Here is a 25,567-nt window from a genome sequence, read left to right as displayed (position 1 = left end):
CTTCAGGAAACAGATTTTAGAGTCCAAAATAAAATGAGACTGAAAGTTAAAGGATGGAAAAAATACATCACATCAATATTAGCTATAAAAAGACACTCTGAGTTATCCCAGAGGGATCCCAGAAACAGGACTTGTCCTAAACCTAGTTTAGCAGAGTGAGTGCAGGCCACCCATCACCAGACATTCACAGAGCTTGAGACAGAGATTATGGATCACGGCTTCTGGGGATTTATGATCCCCAGATGACTCTCAAAGTCAAGAGCATTTCAATAAAGTCATCCGTGGCTACAGTTTAAGGAGATCCAAGTCTAACCTAGAGACTTGGGGCCTAAAGAAAGAGTCAGAAGATCTATTCTTTGACTTAGACTAAGCATCGTGCACTCCAAAGCATATTCCAGTGTCTAATGCTAGGCCCTGTCCTTGTCAGAAAAGGCCCAGTCTGCTGTATGAAGGGAAGATACAGGAAGAAGTACTGGCTACATCCTTCTTCCTTCAACTCTGATTCTGGAGTTTCAGGGAGTAGAACGTGGAAAACCAGTGTGTCTAGTTAATTTAGAAGTATGAAAATGAGTAGTTGCAATTTTCATTCCCAGCTCTTTTCATTTTTATTAAAGATTTCATTCATACCTGTGAAAAGCTCTGCCATGAAGGAGACTGTGGACCATGCTCTCGCACATCAGTTATTTCCTGCAGATGCTCTTTCAGAACAAAGGTAAATCCTAAACAATGCTAGGGTTGTTGCCATCAGTGCTTTTTAAAATGGTGATTATGGGAGGGGAGGAATCAAAATAACCTCAGTTTTATTCCTGTCATACTCTGTATGATTTATTGAATCTAGTCAGTGTATGCTAACAGTCACTATGGTCCAGTTGTAGGACAGGTATGGGGGGAGGTTGAGGCACCAAGGCTCAGAGGCCAATAGTAGGGATAAGGCAGATAGACAAATAGCTCTACCAAATACAAGTGTGTTCATGCTAGATGCCTGAAAAGAGGAATAATAGCACTATTGAAAGGAGTCAGAGGACATTAGAGGAAACACAGGCCACAAGACCACCCTCACTTCTGACACCTACTCCAAGAGTTTAGACAGCTGCTTAATTAGATAGAACAGTCCACGTGACCACCCACTTCTGATACCAACCTCTTTTTTTTTTTAACATTTTATAGTTTTATTTATTTTACCATCTGGATTTCTGTTAAGTGCCCTGATACCAACTTCTGATACCAACTGCAAGTTCACTGGTCCCTAAGACCACCCTTCAAGGCTTGATAATTTAGTGAAAGGACTCACTGAATTCACTGATGGTTACACTCACGTTTACAGTTCTATTACAAGGGAAAGGATACAGATTAAATCAGCCAAGGAAAGAAGTATGTGGGGCAGAGTCCAAAAAAGTACTGAATGTGGCACTTCATTTGTCTTCTCCCTGTGGAGTCAGGATAGTGTTACTGTCTCAGTGTCAATGTGTGACCGTATGCATGGAGTATTGCCAACCAGGGAAGCTCACCCACGCCTGGAAGTTCAGTTTTAATAAGGGCTCCATCGTGTAGCAATGGCTGGCTGCCCACGTGGCTGATCTCAGTCTCCAGTCTCTCCAGAGGTCTGCTGATACCGTGTGACCCAAAGCCCCTATCCTAAGACTATCCAGTGTGACCAGCCTGTTCCTAAATCATATTATTAATATTAGACTATCCAGTGACCCAAGGCTCCAGGCAAACAACGACACTGCTATCAGGCGTGGCATTCCAGTAGGCTTAGAGATTACCTTTCAGAAACCAAGTGTAAAGGCCAGACCTCTCTTTGGGTAAGGTTAATTTGTCACTGAACAACTGTTTTGTCAGTTTCTATTTTCTGCCCTGGGTAGTTTTGAGCAGACTTTGTGTTATAAAAGGGGCATCTTACCATTTTGGAGTTAGACTGTAGTGCCCATTCATATGTATGTAACCAGAAGAGGCAAGAAGCTTTCCTATGGTAGTCTTCAGATGATCCAGCTGTGGAAACATACTGAGTGTTGCTTTATCCTGCTCTTCGATGTGTTTCTGGTCATTTCAGTGCGTATCAGCACCTGTCCCAACAGAGCATAGGCCTGGGTGGAGACAGTTCGGAACAGTTGGTTCTGTTAAATACAACCCAAGGTCTGGGCAGCAAACAACTTGCAAATGATTCTGAGGATATAGGCCATAAATTGGAGGCTAGTTTAATAGGTAACCTTCTGAATAAAAGGGAGAGAAGTATAAAAGTAGTGCAGTTTACATGTGACAAAAGTTGTGTAAGCATATTTGGTTTTTTTCCTGAAAAGAAATTGCAGTATACATGGGACAATAGAGGTTATTTTGAATGTCAGGTATAGGACCACTTTTTACCCCATAAATACCAGGTTAAAGACTGAGATACTGTGATTTAGCAATGCCCACAGATGTTTTTGTGATTAAGAATTACAAGCAGTGTTGGGACATGTACGATAGAAATGGCTGCTGTCAGCTCTCTTCTTCTCCCCAGAAATCCCTTTCTCTATCCCTGTGCTTTCATGCTTCTCTTTCACTCTTTGTCCTTCTTCTGTAATAATAGTGGACCCCATGGCAATGAGTACATTCTTGAAAAGCTATAAGTTGAATGTTTACAAATAAAATTCATTTCTATAATTGATGAAGGAGCTCACTGTCAATACAAATTCTCTTAAATCCTTTTGACAAAGTCAAAAACTCTTCAAAAAGCTGATACTCAATCACCACATTGTTTAGCCAGATTTTTTATGAATATGGATTCTAAAAGAAATGTTTTTTGTAATGGAATGGGCTTTCCACAGAAATGAGTTTTCTAGATATATTAAATTTACTTCTTAAACTTTCAGAGGTTGTTTTCTTTTCATCACTTTGGTGGAAATCCTTGAGGAAGGATGTTTGCATTGGCAGGAACATTCACTTAGTTGCATGAGTCACTTTTGCTTTGTATCTGTAGAGAGCGTGTGGGGGGAACTATTTTATATCAATAATCCTAGGCAACTCATTTTTTATCTAAAACATATATTTTCTAGCCAAGAACCTTCTATTTCTTAGACCTCTTCACATCTGTTATCAACTCTAGTGGCTGCTTTTTTTTCAGGTCATTTTTACTAAGAAGGAATGCTTTTATCATTTTTCTAGTTTCTGAGTACGTGGCAACCTGTAAGTGACATCAAAGCCAAAATCAGATATAAATTCTGAGCAGCCAGCCAGGCTCATTCTCATTCTAACCCAAGTGGCTGACCCACTCTCCATATGCCAACCTCACCACACATGTTATTTAGGATCATGTCTCAGCAAAATTATACATGATAGACCTTTGGGGCTACTCATAATCGAAATCACGGTAATGAAACTTCAGAGGCCAAAACAAAGGTCTGCTATATTTCACTTTGTTATGATTTGGTGATACTGTCCAGGGTGCTCTTGAGTGTATAGAGCCATTTGCCCCTGCATTGAATGGCACCAGATTTTCAACCTCTTTTCAATTCTTACATCTGTTTTTTATGGTTTTTTCTGTCTGTACCCCATCAAGTGGTTACCACTCTTTGCTTTGCATAGTTTTAGCAGCTTGTGTTTCCATTCAGAGTTTATAATTCCTAATCTACTGTGAATTTGGAAACCAGACCACAAAGATTGTTAACATTGTATGTGTGTAAAAAGTCTGTAAAGCTGGGGTCCTCACACTAATATAGGGATTGGGCTAGCTCCAGGCCTGTAAGGTTGGTGAATAAGTGACTATCAGAGAAGTACAGGATATTTGGGATATATGTGTTAAATGTAGCATGATACTATAGTTGTGTTGTTTTAATTATTCCTAAAGTAGTTATAGTTTCTTTTTCTTTTTCCATAGGAGCTTCCATGTACCAGTCTCAAAAGTGAAGGTATGACTGGGAAGGGACATGAGGGAATTTTTTTGGGATGAAGGTAATGTGCTGTATTTCGATAGGGCATTGGGTTATGTATTTGTCATAATTCAACAAAGGGATACTTAAAAGTTGTGCATTTCATTGTATAACTTTTATCTCCAAAGAAAAGAACCATAAATTGAATTCTAGATAATGAAATGCTGAAATACTTAAGTGTACTCATGTCTACAGCTTTCTTTGAAATACATTGAAAAATAAGATAAATTGATAGATGGATAAAAGAGTGGAAATATACATATATATATGGGAAAAATATGTTAATGGTAGAATCTAGGTAGTGGGTATGTGGGTGTTCTCTGTAAAATTATTTCAATTTTGTATATGTTTGAAATTTTTAAAAATTGCTGAGAGAGTGGGGAGTGAAGGTAAATGATACCTAATGAAGCAAACTTTTGACACACTGGCTCTGATGCTTGATCCCCTTAAGGAATGACAGGACTGCTGGATACCTGGAGCAGGGACATAGCAGCAGCCTTGAGGCCTAGGATATTATCTCTTTCTTAGGCCTGGATCCTGATTTCTCACACACTTCTGGTTCTATCCTTGTTTTGATAACCATCACACAGTCTTGTTTAAGCCACTTTATTATTTTTTTTCTTTTTTCCAAAAATTGCACCAAAGTAAAGCATAGCTCTAGTTGATGCGGGTGTGTTGTGTAGGCATTACCAGTACTGTCCTCACCACCTGTTCATTGGACAGTAGCACTACCCCAAGAAAAGGATGGTTATGTTAAGCCACTTGAAAACCTTTTTTGGAAAAGTGATAGAACAAAAAGTATGTGCAAAATAAAAGCTTTTATTCTAGTTAGGAAGAAAGCTGTATTTGTTAGAGAACTTTTGAATGCAGGTAAGAGAAAACCGAAGGAAAAGCAACTTTCACAATAAGGGAGTTTACTGTCACACTTTAACAGGCAATTTGGAGGCAGAACAAGTCCAAGATTGGTTAATTCTAAGCTCAGTGATTCCAGGACTTCAGTTCATCTTCTTGGTGATTTTCTTGGTTTTCTCTTCATGGGTATGTGTTAACTACGGCAAATCTACACATTGGGTCTTTGCCCAACCAACAACATCAAAACAACATCTATGAGGACAGTCTTTATCCTCTCTTCTCTCTTTTTTTTTAATTTTAAAAAATTTTTTGTTTTTAATTATTTTGAGTACTATATAATAGTTGCATATATTTATATGGTACATACGATATTTTGATACAGGCATACAATGTATAATAATCAAATTAGGGTAATAGGGGTATCCATCACCTTTATTTACCATTTCTTTGTGTTAACATTCCAGTTCTACTGTTTTAGTTATTTTAAAGTATACCTTACTTATTGTTGATTATAGTCACTTTGTTGTGCTATCAAATATTGTTCTTTCTAACTAATTATATTAATATTTTTGTACCTATTAACCTTCCCCACTTTATCCTCCCCTCTTCACTACCCCTCCCAGCCTCTGGTAACCATCATTCTACTCTCTGCCTTCATGAAATCAATTGTTTTAATATTTAGCTCCCATATATGAGTGAGATTTGTCTTTCTTTGCTTGGCTTATTTCACTTAATGTAATGTTCTCCTTTTTCCATCCATGTTGTTGCAAATGACAGGATTTTGTTCTTTTTTATGACTCAGCAATATTCCATTGTATATACAATATGTACCACATTTTCTTTATCCATTCATCTGCTGATGGACACTTAGGCTGATTCCAAATCTTGGCTGTTGTGAGTAGTGCTACAATAAACATGGGAGTGCAAATACCTTTTCAGTATACTGACTTTCTTTTGCATATATATCTAGCAGTGGGATTGCTGGGTCATATGGTAGTTTTATTGTTAGTTTTTTTTTTTGAGGAACCTCCATACTGTTCTCCATAGTGGTTGCACTAATTTACATTCCCACCAACAGTGTACAAGGGTTCTTCTTTCTCTGAACCCTCATCAGTATTTGTTATTGCCTATCTTTTTGATAAAAGCCATTTTAACTGGTATGAGATGATATGTCATTATAGTTTTGATTTGCATTACTCTGATGGCCAATGAATGTTGAACATTTTTCATATACCTGTTGGGCATTTGTATATCTTCTGAGAAATGTCTAATCAGATCTTTTGCCCATTTTTTAATCAGATTATTTGCTATATTTCCTGTTGAGTTGTTGGAGCTCCTTATATATTCTAGTTATTAATCCTTTGTCAGGGATGCAAATATTTTCTCCCACTCTGTGGGTTGTTTCTTCCCTTTGTTGATTATTTCCTTTGCTGTGCAGAAGCATTTTAGCTTGATGTGATCCCATTTGTCCAATTTTGCTTTGGTTGCCTGTGCTTTTGGGATATCGCTCAAGAAGTCATTGCCCACAGACCAATGTCCTGGAGCATTTCCCCAGTGTTTTCTTTTTAGTAGTTTCATAGTTGCTGGTCTTAGATTTAAGTCTTCAATCCATTTTTATTTGATTTTTGTATATGGCAAGAGATAGGGGTCTAGTTTCATTCTTATGCATATGGATATCCAGTTTTCCCAGCACCACTTGCTAAGGAGACTGTCCTTTCCCCAATATATATTTTCCACACCTTTCTCAAAAATGAGTTCATTATAGATGTGTGGATTTATTTCTAGATTCTCTATTCTGTTCTATTGGTCTATGTATCTGTTTTTTTGTTTGTTTGTTTGTTTGTTTTTCTGACTCCGTCCCCTCCTCTATATATCTGGTTTTATTGCCAGTAACGTGCTGTTTTGGTTACTGGAGCTCTGTAGTATAATTTGAAGCCAGGTAATGTGATTCCTCCAGTTTTGTTCCTTTTGCTCAAGGTGGCTTTGTCTATCCTGGGTCTTTTGTGGTTCCATGCAAGTTTTTAAATTATTTTTCCTATTTCTGTGAAGAATGTTGTTGGTGTTGTGATGGGGATTGCATTGAATCTGTGGATTGCTTTGGGAAGTGTGGACATTTTAACAATATTGATTGTTCTGATCCACAAGCGTGGAATACCTTTCCATTTTTTTATATCCTCTTCAATTTCTTTCATTAATGTTTTATAGTTTTCTTTGTAGAGACCTTTCACTTCTTTGGTTAAGTTTATTCCTAAGTATTTTATTTTTATTTGTAGATATTATAAATGGAATTACTTTCTTGGTTTCTTCTCCAGATTGTTTACTGTTAACATACAGAAATGCTGCTGATTTTTGTATGTTGATTTTATATCCTATAACTTTACTGAATTTGTTTATCAGTTCTAATAGTTTTTTTGGTACAGTCTTTAAGTTTCTGTGTAGATATAAGAACATATCGTCTGCAAACAAGGACAATTTGACTTCTTCCTTTCTAATTTGGATGCCCTTTATTTCTTTCTCTTAGCTGATTGCTCTAACTAGAACTTCCAGTACTATGTTGAATAACAGCAGTGAGAATGGGCATCCTTGTCTTGTTCCAGATCTTAGAGGAAAGGCTTTCAGTTTTTCCCCATTCAATATGATACTAGCTGTGGATCTGTCATATATGGCTTTTAATCATGTTGAGGTGTGTTCCTTCTATACCCAGTTTTTTGAGTTTTTGTCATGAAGGGGTGTTGATTTTATCAAATGCATTTTCAGCATCAGTTGAAATGACTGTATGGTTTTTTTCCTTTGTTTTCTTCATATGATGTATCACAATGATTTATTTGTGTATGTTGAACCATCCTTGCACCCCCGGAATGAATCTCCACTTGATCATGATGAATAATCTTTTTAATGTATTGTAGAATTCAGTTTGCTAGTATTTTGTTGAGGATTTTTATATCTTTGTTTATCAGAGATGCTGGCCTATAGTTTCTCTTTTTGTTGTCTCTTTGTCTGGTTTTGGTATCAGGGTGATACTGGCCTTGCAGAATGGGTTTGAGATTATTCCCTCCTCCTTGATTTTTTTGGAATAGTTTGAGTAGGATTTGTATTAGTTCTTTGAATGTTTGGTAGAATTCAGCAGTAAAGCCATCAGGTCCTGGACTTTGATAGGAGACTTTTTATTACTGCTTCTGTCTCATTACTTGTTAACAATCTATTCAGATTTCCTGTTTCTTCCTGGTTCAATATTGGTAGGTTGTATATCTAGGAATTTATCCATTTTTTCCTAGGTTTTCCAATTTATTGACATATAGTTGCTTATGGTAGTCTCTAATGGTCCTTTGAATTTCTACAGTATCAGTTTAATGTCTCCTTTTTCATGTTTGATTTTATTTATTTGGGTCTTCTCTTTTTTTAGTCTGGCTAAAGGTTTGTCAGTTTTGTTTATCATTTTAAAAAAACCTAACTTTTCATTTCATTCATCTTTTGTGTTGTTTTTTTTTTGTTTTAATTTCATTTATTTCTGCTCTGATCTTTTTTTTTTTTTTTTTGAGACAGAGTCTCACTCTGTTGCCCAGGGTAGAGTGCCGTGGCGTCTGCCTAGCTCAAAGCAACCTCAAACTCCTGGGCTCAAGCGATCCTCCTGCCTCAGCCTCCTGAGTAGCTGGGACTACAGGCATGTGCCACCATGCCTGGCTAATTTTTTCTATATATGTGTATATTTTTTTTTTAGCTGTCCAAATCATTTCTTTCTATTTTTAGTAGAGACAGGGTTTTGCTCTTGCTCAGGCTGGTCTTGAACTCCTGACCTCAAGTGATCCTCCCGCCTCAGCCTCCTAGAGTGCTAGGATTACAGGCGTGAGCCACCACGCCCGGCCTCTGCTCTGATCTTTATTATTTCTTTTCTTCTACTCATTTTGGGATTGGTTTGCTGTTCCTTTTCTAGTTCCTTCAGGTGCCTTAGGTTGTTTATTTGAAGTTTTTCTACTTTTTTATTGTAGACATCTATTACTATAAATTTTCCTCTTAGTACTTCTTTTGCCATATTTCATATGTTTTGGTGTGTTCTGTTTTCTTTTTCATTTGTTTGAAGAAATTTTTTTTTTTTTTTTTTTTTGAGACAGAGCCTCGCTTTGTTGCCCAGGCTAGAGTGAGTGCCGTGGCATCAGCCTAGCTCACAGCAACCTCAAACTCCTGGGCTCAAGCGATCCTCCTGCCTCAGCCTCCTGAGTAGCTGGGACTATAGGCATGTGCCACCATGCCCAGCTAATTTTTTCTGTATATATTTTTAGTTGGCCAGATAATTTCTTTCTATTTTTAGTAGAAACAGGGTCTCACTCTTGCTCAGGCTGGTCTCGAACTCCTGACCTTGAGCGATCCACCCGCCTAGGCCTCCCAGAGTGCTACAATTACAGGCATGAGCCATTGCGCCCGGCCAAAGGTGAAGGCCCTACTTGTTTGAAGAAAGTTTTAAATTTTCTTCTTAATTTCTTCATTGACCCACTGGTCATTCAGGGGTATATTATTTAGTTTCCTTGTGCTTGAATAGTTTCTAATGTTCTTCTTGTTATTGATTTCTAGTTTTATTCCATTCTGGTCAAAGAAAATACTTGATATAATTTCACTTTTTTTGAATTTTATAAGACTTGTTTTTTGGCCTAACATATGGTCTGTGCTTGAGAATGATCCATGACCAAGGAGAAGAGTGTGTATTCTGCAGCTGTTGGATGAAACAATCTATAAATGTGATTAGTTCCATTTTGTCTATAGCGCAGATTAAGTCCAATGTTTCTTTGTTGATTTTCTGTCTGGATAATCTGTCTAGTGCTAAAAGTAGGGTGTTGAGGTCTCTAGCTATTATTGTGTTGGGATCAATTTCTCTTTAGTTCTGATAATATTTGCTTTATATATCTGGGTGCCAGTTTTGGGTGCCTATATATCAATATTTAGAATTGTTATATCCTCTTGCTGAATTGACCCCTTTATCATTATATAATGACCTTCTTTGTCTCTTTTTACAGTTTCTGTCCTGAAATCAATTTTATCTAATAGAAGTATATAGCTGCTCCTACTCTTTTTGGTTTCTGTTTGCATGGAATATCTTTTTCCATACCTTTATTTTCAGTCTATATGTGTCTTTAGAGATGAAATAGGTTTCTTGTAGACAACATATAGTTGAGGCTTGTGTTTTAATCCATTCAGCCACTCTGTTTTTTGATTTGAGAGTTTAGTCCATTTACATTCAGTGTTATTCATAGGTAAAGACTTATTACTACCACACTATCATTTGATTTCTGTTTGTTTTGTGGTCCTCTGTTCATTTGTTCCTTCTTTCCTTTCATCCTTCCTTCCTTCCTTCCTGTCTTTCTTTGTATAAAAGTTATTTTCTCTGATAGTGTTTTAATTTTTTTTTTTTTTTTTTTTGAGACAGAGTCTCGCTTTGTCGCCCGGGCTAGAGTGAGTGCCGTGGCATCAGCCTAGCTCACAGCAACCTCAAACTCCTGGGCTCAAGTGATCCCACTGCCTCAGCCTCCCGAATAGCTGGGACTACAGGCATGCGCCACCATGCCCAGCTAATTTTTTCTATATAGATTTTTAGCTGTCTAAATCATTTCTTTCTATTTTTGGTAGAGACAGGGTCTCACTCTTGCTCAGGCTGGTCTCAAACTCCTGACCTCGAGCTATCCACCTGCCTCGGCCTCCCAGAGTGCTAGGATTACAGGCGTGAGCCACCGCACCCGGCCAGTGTGTTTTAATTTATATCTTTTTTTTTCTCATGTCAGACAGGTGATGTGTGCCAACATCATAACAAGGTTTGAGGGAGGCACGTCTCACACATGCATGTGAACACCCAATCATGCTTATGAACTACAAAAGGATCCATTTATATCTTTTTATATACTCTATCTGTTAAAATTGTTGTAGTTATTTTTTATAAGTTTGTCTTTTAGTTTTCCTATTAAAGATATAAGTGGTTTATATGCTGCTATTGTAGCAATATTCTGTATTTGTGTACTTACTGTTACCAGTGAGTTTTATACCTTCAAATGATTTTTTATTGTTCTTTAACACCCTTTTCTTTCAGATTGAAGAGCTCCCTTTAGCACTTCCTGTGGGGCAGGTCTGATGTTGATGAAATCCTTCAGCTTTTGTTTGTCTTGGAAAGTCATTATTTCTCCTTCATGTTTGAAAGATAATTTTGCAGGATGTAATATTCTAGGACTAAAGTTTTTTTCCTTCAGCACTTTGAATATGTCATGCCACTCTCTCCTGGCCTGTAAGGTTATCACTGAGAAGCGTGCTGCCAGATGTATCGGAGCTCCTACATATGTTATTTTTTTTCTTTTTTCATGCCTCTCTTAGGACCTTTCCTTTGTCCATGACCTTTAGGAGCTTGATTATTAAATGCCTTGAGTCTTGTTTGGGTTAAATTTGCTTGGTGTTCTGTGACCTTCTTGTACCTGAATATTGAGATCTTTCTCTAGGTTTGGAAAGTTCTCTGCTATTATGTATTTCTTTGAATAATTACCCCAGTCTTTCTATCTACCTCCTCTTTAAGGCCAATAACTCTTAGATTTGCCCTTTTGAGGCTATCTTCTAAATCTTGTAGGTATGCTTTGTTCTTTTTGATTATCTTTTGTTTTTTCTCTTCTGACTGTATATTTTCAAATAGCCTGTCTTCAAGCTCACTAGTTCTTTCTTCTGCTTGATCTGTTCTGCTGTAGAGAGATTCTGACGCATTTCTCAGTTTGTCGATTCAGTTTTTCAGCTCCAGAATTTCTGCTTTTTTTAAATTATTATTTAAGTCTCTTCATTTATTATCTCTGATAGGCTCCTGAATTCCTTCTCTGCATTGTTTTGAAGTTCATTGAGCTTTTTCAGAACAGCTATTTGAATTCTTTGTCTAAAAAGTCATGTATCTCTGTCTCTCCTTGATTTGGTCTCTGCTACATTATTTAGTTTATTTGGTGAATTCATGTTTTCCTAGGTGTTCTTGGTGTTTCTTTCTTTTTTTTTTTTAGACTAGGCAAGTACAGTAGTGAGAAGGGGGGAAAGTGGTAGAACAAGGAGTTCAATCTGTATATTCTTGATGTTTGTGGATATTTGTTGATATGTGGGTATTGAAGAGTTTGACATTTATTCTAATCTTCACAGTCTGGCCTTGTTTGAACTTGTCCTTGAGAAGGCTTTCCGGATATTCAAAAGGAATTGAGAGTTGTCATCTAAGTGGCCATATCAGCACTAGAGGGCACTAAGAGTTGTGATCACTGTGGCCATATCAGCACTAGAGGGCACCCCAAGCACAGTAATGCTGCAACTTTTGCAGCCTCCTGGTGGTACCTACTGCCTTGGTGGACTGATTTTTTGGTTCTTATGAAGGTGCTTTCTTACATGAATAATAAATTCAGTGTTCCCGCAGGGGGATGATCTCTGATCTCTGGAGGGTTCTATTTAATGTTTGGCCATCTTGCTCCACCTCCTCTATCTTCTCTTTCTTTCTTTTTTTTTTTTTTTTCTTTGAGATAGGGTCTCACTCTGTTGCCTGGGCTGGACTGTGGTGCCATGGCCTCATTATAGCTCACTGCAACCTCAAACTCCTGGGCTCAAGCAATCCTCCTGTCTCAGCCTCCTGAAAAGCTGGGACTACAGGCACGTGCCACCACATCTGGCTAATTTTTTTATTTTTTGTAGAGACAGGGTTTCACTATGTTGCCGAGGTTGGTCCTGAACTCCTGGCCTCAGGCAGTCCTCTTGCCTCAGCCTCCCAAAGTTCTGGGATTACAAGTGTGAGCCACAGTGCCCAGCTTCTTCTCTTCTTTTTTTAGAGCAAGGAAAGTAGTCCTGAAAGGTCCTCAGTATACTTTGTATCACATGCTTCAGTGTAAACCTGTCACTAGCAAAGTGAATAGAATTAACTGTGGTGGGCAAGACTATTCAACATTCACCCCTGCAACTAAGGAGCACGTGGACACTCAACTTCTGAAGAAAATTAAGGTTCTCTTGGCCTGAAGGAGGGGGGCGGTGGCTATTTGGGAGGTAACCAGCAATATCTGCCTGAAAACCATGTTAAAATTTTTGGTTATTAAAGACATAATTTGAAAAATTAATACACCTTTGTTTCTTTTGTTTTTTTTGTTTTTGAGACAGAGTCTCACTCTGTTGCCCAGGCTAGAGTGCTGTGGCGTCAGCCTAGCTCACAGCAACCTCAAACTCTTGGGCTCAAGCAATCCTTCTGCCTCAGCCTCCCGAGTAGCTGGGACTACAGGCATGTGCCACCATGCCTGGATAATTTTTTCTATATAATATATTTTTAGTTGTCCAGTTAATTTCTTTCTATTTTTTTAATAGAGACAGGGTCTCGCTCTTGCTCAGGCTGATCTCGAACTCCTGACCTGGAGCGATCCTCCCGCCTCGGCCTCTGAGAGTGCTAGGATTAGAGGTGTGAGCCACCGCGCCCGGCCAAATACACCTTTGGAGTAAAAAAATTGTATATATAAAGTGAAAAATGAAAATATGCCCTCACCCCATTTTTGCCTCCTCGTTCCACTCCCCTAATGAAACTACTCTCAGTAGTTTATTAGGTGTGGTTTCAGATGTTTTACTCTATTCGTGTAAGTATATAAATATGTCAGTATAGTTTTGGTTTTTTCCCCTAAATTTTGATTCATACTAAACATACTAATCTGTACCTTGGTATTTTCCCTCACTAATATATCAAAGACATTTTTCCATATCAGTGTGTATAGTGCTCCCTCTTGCAGAATATTCCACATGTTGGTCTACCATATTATAGTTCATGTTGGCCCTTTTGATGGTCATTTAGGCCATCTCCAGTTTTTCCCCATTACTAATAATGCAGTATCTATCCTGTCCCACTTTTTAGAACTTTATGATGAAAAATTTCAATCATATATGAAAGTAGAGAGACCAGTATAACAATCCCCCACATATCTATCACCTGTCATCATCAGTTATGAACATTTTCTCTCTCATTTCATCCACCCCTCTCTCTCACTACATTTTATTTTTGCTCAAGAACTTTGAAAACAAGTCTCAAATATCCTTTCCTCCATAAATACTTCAGCATCTAGGCCATTTTTTTTTTTTAGTTAAAATTCACATAACATGGAATTAACCATTTCAAATGTACAGTTCAGTGACATTTAGTACATTCATAATCTAACTCTAAAACATTTTCATCACCCCAAAAGGAAACCCTGTATTTATTAAGCAGTCATTTTCCACTCAGCCTCCCCCCAAGCAGCCGCTAGTCTGCTTTCTGTTTCTGTGGATTTACCATTTTTGAATATTTTATATAAATGGAATCATATAATATATAACCTTTTGTGCCTAGCTTCTTTCACTTAGCATGTTTCCAAGGTTTATCATGTTGTAGCACATATCAGCACTTCATTCCTTTCTATAGCTGAATAATATTCTATTTTATGAATATGCCACATTCATTCATTAGTTGGAGGATATTTGAATTGTTTCCACTTTTTGACTATTGTGAATAGTGCTGCTATGAACATTTGTACACAAATTTTTGTTTGAATACCTATTTTTACTTCTTTGGTGTCTATACCTAGGAGAAGAATTGCTGGATCCTACAGTAATTGTATTTAATTTTTTTAAGAACTGCCATACTATTTTCCATGTTAACTGTACCATTTTACATTCCCACCAGCAATGTTTGAGAGCTCCTATTTCTCCACATCCTTGCCAACACTTTCTTTCTAGGTTTTTGAAGTTTTAGCCATCCTAAGTGGGTGTGAAGTGATATCTCATAGTGGTTTAGATTTGCATTTCCCTAATGACTCATGATTTTGAACATTTTTTCATGTAGTTGCTCGCCATTAATATATCTTCTTTGAGAAAGGGTCTGTTGAAGTCCTTTGCCCATGTTTAATTGGGTTGTTTGTCTTTTTGTTGTTGAGTTGAAGGAGTTCTTTATATTTTAAATCTTGGACCCTTCTGAGATATATTTGCAAATACTTTCTCCCTTTATGTGGGTTGTTTTTTTACTTTCTTATGGTGTCCTTTGATGCACAAAAGCTTTTGATTTTGATGAAGTCAATTTATATGTTTTTTCTTTTGTTGCTTATCCCTTTGGTGTCCTAACCACTTCTGAAAGTGTATTTGTAGAAAGGATTTCTTAAAATAGGATTACCACTTAAATTTTTTATAGATACATATATAGAGTCTGCCCTCCTTATCCATGGGTTCCATATCCATGAATTCAACCAACCACATATCAAAAATATTCAAAAAAACAAAATTGTGTCTGTACTGAACATGTACAGAGTTGTTTTCTTGTCATTATTCCCTAAACAATACAATATTACAAGTATTTACATGTCATTTACATTGTATTAGGTATTATAAATAATCTAGAGATGATTTAAAATATAAGGGAGGACAATTATATGCTAATGAGCATCTGTGGATTTTGCTATCTAAGGGAGATCCTGGAGCCAGTCCCTCACACATACCAAGGTGGAACTGTACTCCAAAAGTTTATGTACTACTAAGATGAGTGCACACCTTAACCCATACTATGTATTAATCAATCTTGCTATTTTCTTTTCTAATTTTTGACAATTTGACAAGTGAAAATGTTTTAATATATATTTTCATTATCACTATTTACATTGTTACATTTTTAATTTTTCAGCCTATAGTCACTCAAATATTTGTTGAATGAATCTTCATATCCTTTGCCTGTTTTTTTCTTTTTAATTGTCTACAGCAGATGCTACATTTATGTGTGACAAGCGGTGTAACAAGAAACGGTTGTGTGGACGGCATAAATGTAATGAGATATGCTGTGTGGTAAGTGGACTTATTGTTAGACATATTCAGATTCCTTTCATCCAGGTGCTGGGCTTCTGGAAGCCTCAGCCATCTGGAACGCAGCCCAGATTGAGAAATCACTGGGAGGGACCCATAGGCAGCAGTCAGAAAGTTCTCATAGTCCCTATACCCACTCAGCAGGGAAACAGACTGGGCCTTTTAAGGCCTCAGCCAGCTCAAGAACTCAGCCAGTGGCATCTAGTGGCAACACAGAGGAAAAGAAAGACAGAAGGCCTCAGGCCCCAGAGCTCAAGACCACTAGATGAGCACACAGTCTTCTGCAGGACACTATGTATTGTCCCAACACAGGCTGGCCTAGACTTAGCAACTCAGGCTTCAGGTTTCATATACTCCTTAGGTCATGTCAGTAGATAAAATGAGTATGACATTTTTTAAAGGAACATGTTTCTTTATTTGAAATATTTACTTCTATGGAACTAATTAAAGGATACACTACCTGGTTATTGGTAATGTGTTATCTTGTCATATATATTATATGTATATATATGGGTATATGTATATGTGTGTGTTATGTGCATATATGTACATACACACATATATAAACAAGATAACCAGCAAGGTAGTACATATACATGTATATGTATGTATATAAAATACATAATTATTATTTTTAAAATTTATATATTGACAAAGTAAAGAGTGATAAAGTTGTGCTGTAACCAAGACTTATAAACCAGTTTTAAGGCTTAATGACTTCCTTGTATTATCAAAAATTTCAAACATATACAAAAGAGAGAGAACAGTATCATGAGTCCCATATATACAACGTCCAGCTTCAGTAGTGATGAACTCATAACTAATCTTGTTTCATCCATATCCCCACCTATTCCCCCTTCTCTTGATTATTTTGAAGCTATTCCCAGATTTCATTTCATCCATAAATGTATAGAGCTTTATTTCTATTAATCTGCTGTTATGGAAAATATAAAATGGAGACCATTTTGTGAACAACTGTAAATCTCTTTTCCCAGGACAAGGAGCATAAGTGTCCTTTGATTTGTGGGAGGAAACTCTGTTGTGGCCTTCATAGGTGTGAAGAACCTTGTCATCGTGGGAACTGCCAGATATGCTGGCAAGCCAGTGAGTGTCCTCAATATAAGAGTTTTCTAGAAATTCAGGCATAATATATTTTCAAAGATTGACTTGCTTAAATTGGTGTGGATTTTTTTTTTTTTTTTTTTGAGACAGGGTCACACTTTTTTGCCCAGGCTAAAGTGCGGTGGCATCATCATAGCTCACTGCAACCTCCAACTTCTGAGCTCAAGCAATCCTCCTACCTTAGTCTCCCCAGTACCTGGGACTACAGGCACATGCCACCACGTCGGAGTTTTGTATTTTTTTTACAGACAAGATCTTGCTGTGTTGGCCAGGCTGGTCTCAAACTCCTGGGCTCAAGCAATCATCCTGCCTTGGCTTCCAAAAGTGCTGGGATTACAGGTGTGAGCCATCACACTCAGTTTTAATTTTTAATATGGTGGATATAGATAAATATAACTCACATAAAAAAGAAATTACAACTGAGAATTTTTTTTTCTTTTGAGAAGGGTCTATCTCTGTCACCTAGGCTGGAATGCAATGGCACGATCACAGCCCACCCCAAAACTGAGAAATTTAAAAATATAATTGATTCATTAGTTCATTTTAAAATAACATATACTCACTGTATGTATATAAGTACCATGATATTTTTAGAAAAATAACTATATTTTTAACAAAATAGAATAGCGAATGCCTGGTTTAATAGAAGATAGCTGAATTCTCTTCTCTACTTCTGCATTCAATCTGATTAACTGGGTATGGTGGTGTCTACCGGAAGTCCCAGCTATTTGGGATGCTGAGGCAGGAGAATCACTTGAGCCCAGGAGTTTGAGGTTGCTATGAGCCAGGGTAACACCATGGCACTCTAGCCCAGGGCAACAGAGGGAGACCCTGTCTCAAAAAAAAAAAATTCAAATAATTATGGATATTCTTCTTTGGAATTATACCAAAACTCAACCTCACTTCAGAAAGGACTTGAGTCAATGTTTTTGTTTTTGTTCTCTGTCACGTTAAAATTCACTGGTCTTTTTTATACTTTGTGGTTTTTGTGTTTGGTTTGTTTTTTACTAGCTACAGCTGCTGGAATGGGATCTTGTACTTTGAATGGATCTTTTACCCATGCATGATTTTATAATGGCATACACTGATCATTTGGAAAATAATTGTTCACTGGGTTGTGCAGATCTTTGAAATGTTGACAAGTTTTGTATTGCAATATTAAATAATCATTAATACAACCTCCAATCTAATTAGAAATGTGTTGGGAAAAGTACTGGGAAATTGTCATGTTCATAGTAGTAAATGGGAACAATTCATATGTGTGTGTGCCTTTTTTACCTGCTCAGCTTTAATTAAAAAAAAAAAACCCAAAAAATTCTCCTGTAAAAATACGAGCATAAAAATATGTATGTGCACATCTCAAACTCATGAATGATTGTTTTGTCTCACCTGCTGCCCCACCAGGTTTTGATGAATTAACCTGCCACTGTGGCGCATCGGTGATCTACCCTCCAGTTCCCTGTGGTACTAGGCCCCCTGAGTGTACCCAAACCTGCGCCAGAGTCCATGAATGTGACCATCCAGGTGAGTTTCATCTTACATCCACACTTCCCAACCTGCTTACACCATGTCATTTAGGATGTTGCTGTGTCTTCACTGCTCTAAAGTCATGCTGTGATGGCTTCCCCCTGCTCCCCATGCTCAGGAGCTGCTTCTGTGAAGGTGGATGTATGATCTGGGCCACAACTGGGAATCATGGTGCCCTCCATTGCTTTACTCTAAGGATGTCAAACACACCTGAAAAGTTCTTGTCTCTCAGGAGTTTCTTTCTTTGTGGGCTCCACTTTGGTGCATGTTTTAAAGTTGAGCATCTTTTTACAAAATTAAAAGTGACTTGTTTTTTGTTATTGTCACAGAAGCAATGTATTTATTATATAAAAATAAAGAAAATAGAGATAAAGTCAAAAAATTGAAATTAAATCATCTATTATGTCACCATTGATGAGTTACACTTTAGTACATATTTTTCAGGATCATTTTCCATGTTCAAATATATATATTTGCATTTTTTTCCTAAAATGAAAGTGGGATCCTATTGTACTTAATAATTTGAAGCAGCTTTTTTCCTCTTGTTATATTTTTAATCTCTCTCCTTGTCAATGAGTATTTTTCTACAATATAGATTTTTAATGACAGTTAAGTGTCCTGTTACATGGATGGGCCATAATTTATTCAGTCAGACTTGTGTTGCTGGACACTTAAGTTGTTTCCAGTTTTTCTCTGATAAACTGCTCAGCTACCAGGCCAACAGCTACTTGATGTCGCCCATTTTTCATGTCTGTCAAGCCTAGTTGCTGGCTTTCCTCTAGGACCATATTGGGCCCATTATTTTATTTTACCAAGTCCCAGAGGCAAACCAGTAATAACTCGAGGCACCAGATTTGATATTCACAGTAAGTCTGACCATATGATTCAGACTTAAAGATAGATAATTAGCTCTCAATTTTTTAAGTTAATAGAGTAAAACAGAATTAAGTAAATTCCTCGTGAAGTGAAAAAGTTCATTCCTTCCCTGGGGATCTTAGGATGGCCCTCCCAGCATAGTTTGCAAGGCCCTGCTGTGGCATTCTTGCCAGCATGAAGTAAATACCCAGGCAAATACCCACCCATTCCGTCCTTTACACTCACTTGCAGATGTTACAGATGAAGTCCAAATCCTGCTGGGCAATATCCATAGTAATAAGTTAACCATTTGTGTGAATTGTGTTATTTTAGCCTGCTTTTTGTTCAGCATTCATTTCCATTTTCTTTTTTTGTATTTTTTGTATTTTTTTGAGAGAGTCTTGCTCTGTCACCTGGGCTAGAGCACCATGGCATCAGCCTAGCTTGTGGCAACCTCAGACTCCTGGGCTCAAGCAATCCTCCTGCCTCAGCCTACTGAGTAGCTGGGACTACAGGCACATGCCACCATGCCCGCCTAATTTTTTCTATTTTTCGTAGATACACGGGGTCCTGCTCTTGCTCAGGCTGGTCTTGAACTCCTTAGCTCAAGAGATCCTCCCTGCTCGGCCTCCCACAGTGCTAGGATTATAAGCATTAGCCACTGCCCTCGGCCCACATTTCCATTTTCTTAAGTGTTTGTTGTATATATAGCATGGTGTCAGACACAGGGAGCTTCAGAAGAACAAAAAAATATCATATGATCTGAGGTTCTTATGTTCTCCCTGAGAGGAAGAGGGATGGTAGTTAAATACACATGATACATGACAAAACCAACCTTCTTATGAATATAGCAGCAACCCATCTGCATAAGCACTGAAACCATCAGGGAGTGTGAGGGAGTTCAGGCTAGAATGTGGTCAGCCAAGGAAGGCTTTGTTGTAGGAGATGAGTTTTGATGAACTGCCTCATATAAGCAATAAAGAAATTGGAAGGAGTCAGCAGAAGCATTTTAGACAGAATTGATAGCAAAGATAAATGAGCAAAAGTAAGCAGTTGCTGTGTAAGGTAGGGCCAAAAAAATGATAGAGGAGAATGAACAGACTATGTGGCTGTGCTGCAAGAGACGAGGTGGGAAAGCTGCCTCCTCTGCTTCTGTATTTTGGCACATCTCTTCCTCCTCAGTTGGGTTTTTTTTTCTCACTCACACTAATCCTTCAACACTTTAATGTAAAGCCAAGTAGTTTTTACTTTCCTGTGACCATTTAAAAAAGTACTCCTAGCTCCTGAATTCAAAAGTTTCATATCATATGCCATTTATAACATGTATAATACTGCTTTATTTAGAAATTATTCCTGATGTTGCCTTTCTTTCTCTGCAGTATATCATTCTTGTCACAGTGAGGAGAAGTGTCCCCCTTGCACTTTCCTAACTCAGAAGTGGTGCATGGGCAAACACGAGGTAAGTTTTCTCTCTCAAGTGTTCGTCTTTGTGGCCACAGGACCAAAGAGATTTATGATTTAATTTGTTAGTCTCAACATTTCTCAAAGGTATTTTAAGAAGTGGAAGTTTTCGGCTGGGCACGGTGGCTCACGCCTGTAATCCTAGCACTCTGGGAGGCCAAGGCGGGAGGATGGCTTAAGGTCAGGAGTTCGAGACCAGCCTGAGCAAGAGCGAGACTCCATCTCTACTAAAAATAGAAAGAAATTATATGGACAGCTAAAAATATATATAGAAAAATTAGCTGAGCGGTGGCGCATACCTGTAGTCTCAGCTATTCGGAGGCTGAGGCAGTTGGATTGCTTGAGCCCAGGAGTTTGCGGTTGCTGTGAGCTAGGCTGATGCCATGGCACTCTAGCCTGTGCAACAGAGTGAGACTCTGTCTCAAAAAAAGGAAAAGGAAAAAAAAAAAAAGAAGTAGAAGTTTTCTATTGCCCTTTTTCTTTTTTAAATAAAATTTGTATACAATAGAATTTACCCTTTTTAGTGTACAGATCTGTGAGTTTTAACAAAAGCATACATACGGTCATGCAACCACTATAACAGTCAAGATGTTCCTTTCAGTCACCCCCAAATGCTCCTTTATAGTCATCCACCACTCCACCTCTAGGCCCTGATGACCAATGATCAGTTATCTGTCCCAATAGTTTTACTTTTTCAGAATATCACATAAACAAGAACTACCATATGATCCAGCAGTCCCACTGCTGGGTATATATCCGAAGGAGGGGAATCCAGTATACCAAAAAGATATGTACACTCCCATGTTTATTGCAGCACTATACACAATACCCAAGATAGGGAATGAACCTAAGTGTTCATCAACAGATGAATGGATAAAGAAATTATAGTACATATGCACAATGGAATATTATACAGCCACAAAAAAGAATGAAATCCTACCATTTGCAACAACATGCATAGAACTAGAGAACATTATGTTAAGTGAAATAAGCCAAACACAGAAAGACATATTTCATATGTTCTCACTCATATGTGGAAGCTAAACATTAAAAACAATTGATCTCATGAAGACAGAGTAGAATGATGGTTACCAGAGGCTGGGAAAGGGAATGGGGAGGAGGGGATAAAGTAGGGATGGTTAATGGGTGCAAAAATATAGTTAGAATGATATTTGATAGCACAACAAAGTGACTGTAATCAACAATAAATTAGGGTACGCTGTAAAATAAGTAAAATAGTGGAATTGTAATGTTCCTAACACAAAGAAATGTTAAATGCCTGACGTAATGAATACCCCAACTACCCTGATTTCATTAATTCACATTGTATGCTGTATCAAAACACCACATGTACACTGTAAAGATACACAACTATTGTGTACCCATAATAAAAAATTTTAAAAAAGAATGTCACATAAGCAGAATCATACAGTGGGTAGCATTTTGAATCTGTTTTACTGTTATTTTTTAATCTGGTTACAACCAAATGAAATTCAACCACTTGGCCTTGATAACATGTAGTGTGTTCAGAGAGAACTTGTAGATTAATCACCATGGGGAGAGGTTGCCAGCCTGGGAAAAGGTGTTTCAGTGAGAGCATCCCGAGAGTAGAAGTGGACTCTCCACCACCTGCCACTGTTCCTTCTCGCTGTGCACCTGCCCGTCCTGACCACTGGGCCACTGTGCCTTTTCTCTAGTCTCACCTACACTTCCATATTGCTGGGACCCTGAAAGACTTTCACCCTCATTCTTAAACCCTAAGCCATATTTGGCATTGTCAAAGAGTTTTATAGACTCTTTTAAAACACTGAAAATTTTCTTTTATTTAAAAAAATGCATATTCATTGTAGACAGTTGAGAAGATATAATTCTGCTACTGAGAAAGAAATGCTTCTTAACTTTGTGGTGTATAAACTACTAGGCATATGTGATAAACACTTTCCCTACTCTGCTTAAGATTACACTGTTTTGTAACTTGCTCTTTTTACTTTATGACATGTTGGTCAACAATTCTTGACACTCTCTTGATGTCTGTAACAACATGCTTTCAGTATTCTTTTCTTATCTTGATGGACATATTTTTCTCCACTTATTTCCTGTGGGTGGTTCTCAAGTCCTTGATATTTATTCTTCCTCTATAAATCTCACTTCCTCTTTGAGTTTGTCCATTCTAAGACATCCATGTATCATCTTTGTGTTGATAACTTATTCAAACTTTATTCAAATATTGAGTACCTACTGTGTGGTAGGTGACAGGCTAGATTTGGGTGATTCAGAAGTGAATGAGACCAATGTGACCCCTGCCCTTGGGGAGCCTTCACTTTGGGGTGGGAGGCAGACACATAAACAGGCAATTGCAGTGATGTGGGAAATACAGAGTACCGAGGGGGACAGAAGGGTCCCTACCCAGTGAAGGTGTTCTAGAGGAAGTAACATCCTAAAGAATAGTGAGACAATAGACAAATAATGTGGGGAGGGGATGACAGGGCAGAGCATGTACAAAAATTATCCGCATCACCCTGGCAGTAGAATAGGTAAGGTTTAATGATTGGGAACTACAATCTACCAAATACTGATTCCAGAGTTATTGGAAGCATGTTTGTCCTAGCCTTTAGAAGCTTCTTCAAAAGTGGAAGTTATGTGTCACTGGAGCAGAAGTATATTTCTCATTTTGAGGGTTCTTGAAAGAATTTGAGTGAATGTATAAGAGTAACCTTTGGTCCCACAGGAGTAAAATTCCAGCAGCTTTTTGCTGCATTTGGCAAGCCTAGAAGCAGGCAATTTTTCAAGAAAAAAATGAGTTGGGGGTTCCATTGCCTGTTGCCTATTAATTTTTTAAAGGACAGGACTGCCTGAAGCTATGGAGACCATGAGTGGGGAGATGTGAAGAGATCTGAATATTTAATTACATAAAACAACCCTGTCAGCAGTCTCGGAACCCTGGGCCGAGGTTGCCTTCCACCCCAGCCAGCACAAGGGTTAGTCTGTCAACTCAATGCCATAGCAGTTTGGATAGGAAGGGAAAGATATCTGATCCTCTCAGTCTTAGCATTTTTCAAGTACTCCCTAGTTATCTGGTTCTATTTGTTTGTTGCCGCCTTGGAAAGTTTATGTTCCAGGTTACATTTTTGGCTGCTGCCACAAATCCTTTTGGATCATAACAAGCATTATTATTAAATAAAGTTCAGATTTGTTTTCTGCTCAAACTAACCTTTCAAACTTTGAAAATCAAACTAATTTTTTTCAGATAAAAATAGCTTTTTAAAAAAATATTTTACAAGTTCAGAAATGTTTTAAGAGGAAGTTAAAACTTACCCCAAATCCCACATGGAGATGAGAATCTGGCTATTTCTGTCTCTCCTAGTTACGAAGCAACATACCCTGTCACCTGGTTGATATCTCTTGCGGGTTACCCTGCAGTGCCACGCTTCCGTGTCGGATGCACAAGTGTCAGAGACTCTGTCACAAAGGAGAATGTCTTGTGGATGAGGCCTGCAAGCAGCCCTGCACCACCCCTAGAGCTGACTGTGGCCACCAGTGTATGGCACCCTGCCACCCCAGCTCACCCTGCCCTGTGACTGCTTGTAAAGCCAAGGTAGGTATTTGTGGCCCCAGATGGAGTGTTGACTATGGCTCTGGGGCTGCTAGTGAGTCCAGAAAGGTGTGCAGTAGCCCCTGGGCATGCCTCTTAATCAGGGGTCATTGGTTGCAAGGAACTGCAAGTTAAGTTAACAAGAGAAAGGTGATGTAAGTCATGTAGGCTTGTGGCCACCCAGCTTGCTTTGGCTTTTTATTTCAGCAAATACTCAACTGCCACCTGACCACAGTCTCTGCCTCCCTTAGATCAAATTCTCTAGAGACTCTGTCCACTCCATTTATTCAACATACGTATTAATGTAAATGCCTATGTTGTGTAAGACATTATCCAAGGTGCTAGGGCTAAATTAGCAAGCAAGAGACACATGGTTCCTCACAATTTGATGGGATACATTCTCAGTAAATGATCACTCAGTTAACTAATTATGACTGTTGTGTCATGGAGGAGTCATCACACCCTATGGAGGGTGCTATGAAAGCATGTAAATGGGAGAGTGAGCCTAGCCTGTAGGGTAAGGCAAGGCCACCCTGAGGAGGTGAAAGCAGTGGGATGAGGTGGAGTTGGCTAGGCCTCAGCTGGGGCTGGGTCAAGGGTACACCTCTAGATGAGTGGTGACAATTTCATCTAGGCCTGTCCCGTCAGCCAGAATTAAGAAGAGAAATATAATAGTTTCCAGAAAGGGACATTGTGACCAGGGCACTTCCTCCTAGCATGTCAATTACTGTGTTGTTAATTTGCATGTGTGGTTAGCTTCTGTCTTGGAGAGTTGCCACTCACTGACTCTCTATTCTCTGCCATGGTTTGATCTGAGAGAGGATTTAAAAGTGAAACCTGCTTATTCACCTGGTTCCCAAGTGCTGAAAGTTGCTCCATGTTAATCTGATTACAGGTAGAGCTACAGTGTGAATGTGGACGAAGAAAAGAGATGGTGATTTGCTCTGAAGCATCCAGTACTTATCAAAGGTTGGTGCTACTTAAATATTAACTGGTGGACCTAGGTGAAGGGGATACATGTGTTTATTGTAGAATACTTGCAGCTTTTCTAGAGGTTGGAAAGTTTTTTGAAGAAATTTTTAAAAATTTAGTTTCTTTGGTTTAAAGAAAAAGTGCTGCTTTATGTTGCCTTTTCTTCTCTAACTTTAATTTGTAAAATAGCCTTTTTATTTCTCCTCCTCTTTTTTCGTCTTTCTGTCTTGCTCTTATTACATAAAAAGGAAAGTTAGGTGAATTGCTTTAACATTCTGCCATTGGTCAGTGGCACAGCCAGGGCTAAATCCTGTGCTCCTCCCCTGGTATGGGGGTTTCTAGTTGTTTTGTGAGGTATCTTTGCAGCCTCCTGAAGTCTTGGGACCTATGAAGTCATACAGGGATCTGAGTACAGAGGTAGAGGTGTCAGAGAATGAATGGT

General features: G+C 38.3%; 1 protein-coding gene, 1 non-coding gene and 1 pseudogene across 3 annotated transcripts in view; 1 reads left to right on the top strand and 2 right to left on the bottom strand.

Annotated features, from left to right (window-relative positions):
- NFX1 (nuclear transcription factor, X-box binding 1) overlaps positions 1 to 25,567 on the top strand; it is a 78,857-nt gene that overhangs the window by 40,331 nt on the left and 12,959 nt on the right. Inside the window, exons 10-17 of one of the 2 annotated variants that reach the window (XM_045562972.1) lie at positions 615 to 712; positions 3,857 to 3,887; positions 15,496 to 15,578; positions 16,592 to 16,700; positions 18,123 to 18,242; positions 20,480 to 20,559; positions 23,926 to 24,156; positions 25,049 to 25,122. In XM_045562972.1, coding sequence (XP_045418928.1) covers positions 615 to 712; positions 3,857 to 3,887; positions 15,496 to 15,578; positions 16,592 to 16,700; positions 18,123 to 18,242; positions 20,480 to 20,559; positions 23,926 to 24,156; positions 25,049 to 25,122 — 826 coding nt within the window. The remainder of the gene's footprint in view (positions 1 to 614; positions 713 to 3,856; positions 3,888 to 15,495; positions 15,579 to 16,591; positions 16,701 to 18,122; positions 18,243 to 20,479; positions 20,560 to 23,925; positions 24,157 to 25,048; positions 25,123 to 25,567) is intronic. The other variant, XM_045562973.1, reaches the window with a different exon arrangement.
- On the bottom strand, positions 4,532 to 4,657 carry LOC123646796 (annotated as a pseudogene).
- LOC123646809 lies at positions 10,523 to 10,625 on the bottom strand. The gene has a single exon (XR_006738057.1). It is a non-coding gene; the product is annotated as a small nucleolar RNA U13 (small nucleolar RNA).

This window comes from Lemur catta, chromosome 10 (assembly GCF_020740605.2).
Source record: "Lemur catta isolate mLemCat1 chromosome 10, mLemCat1.pri, whole genome shotgun sequence".
NCBI classification, from domain to species: domain Eukaryota; kingdom Metazoa; phylum Chordata; class Mammalia; order Primates; family Lemuridae; genus Lemur; species Lemur catta.
Note: the sequence above shows the minus strand (reverse complement) of the source record. Positions and strands in the feature narration are given on the sequence as shown.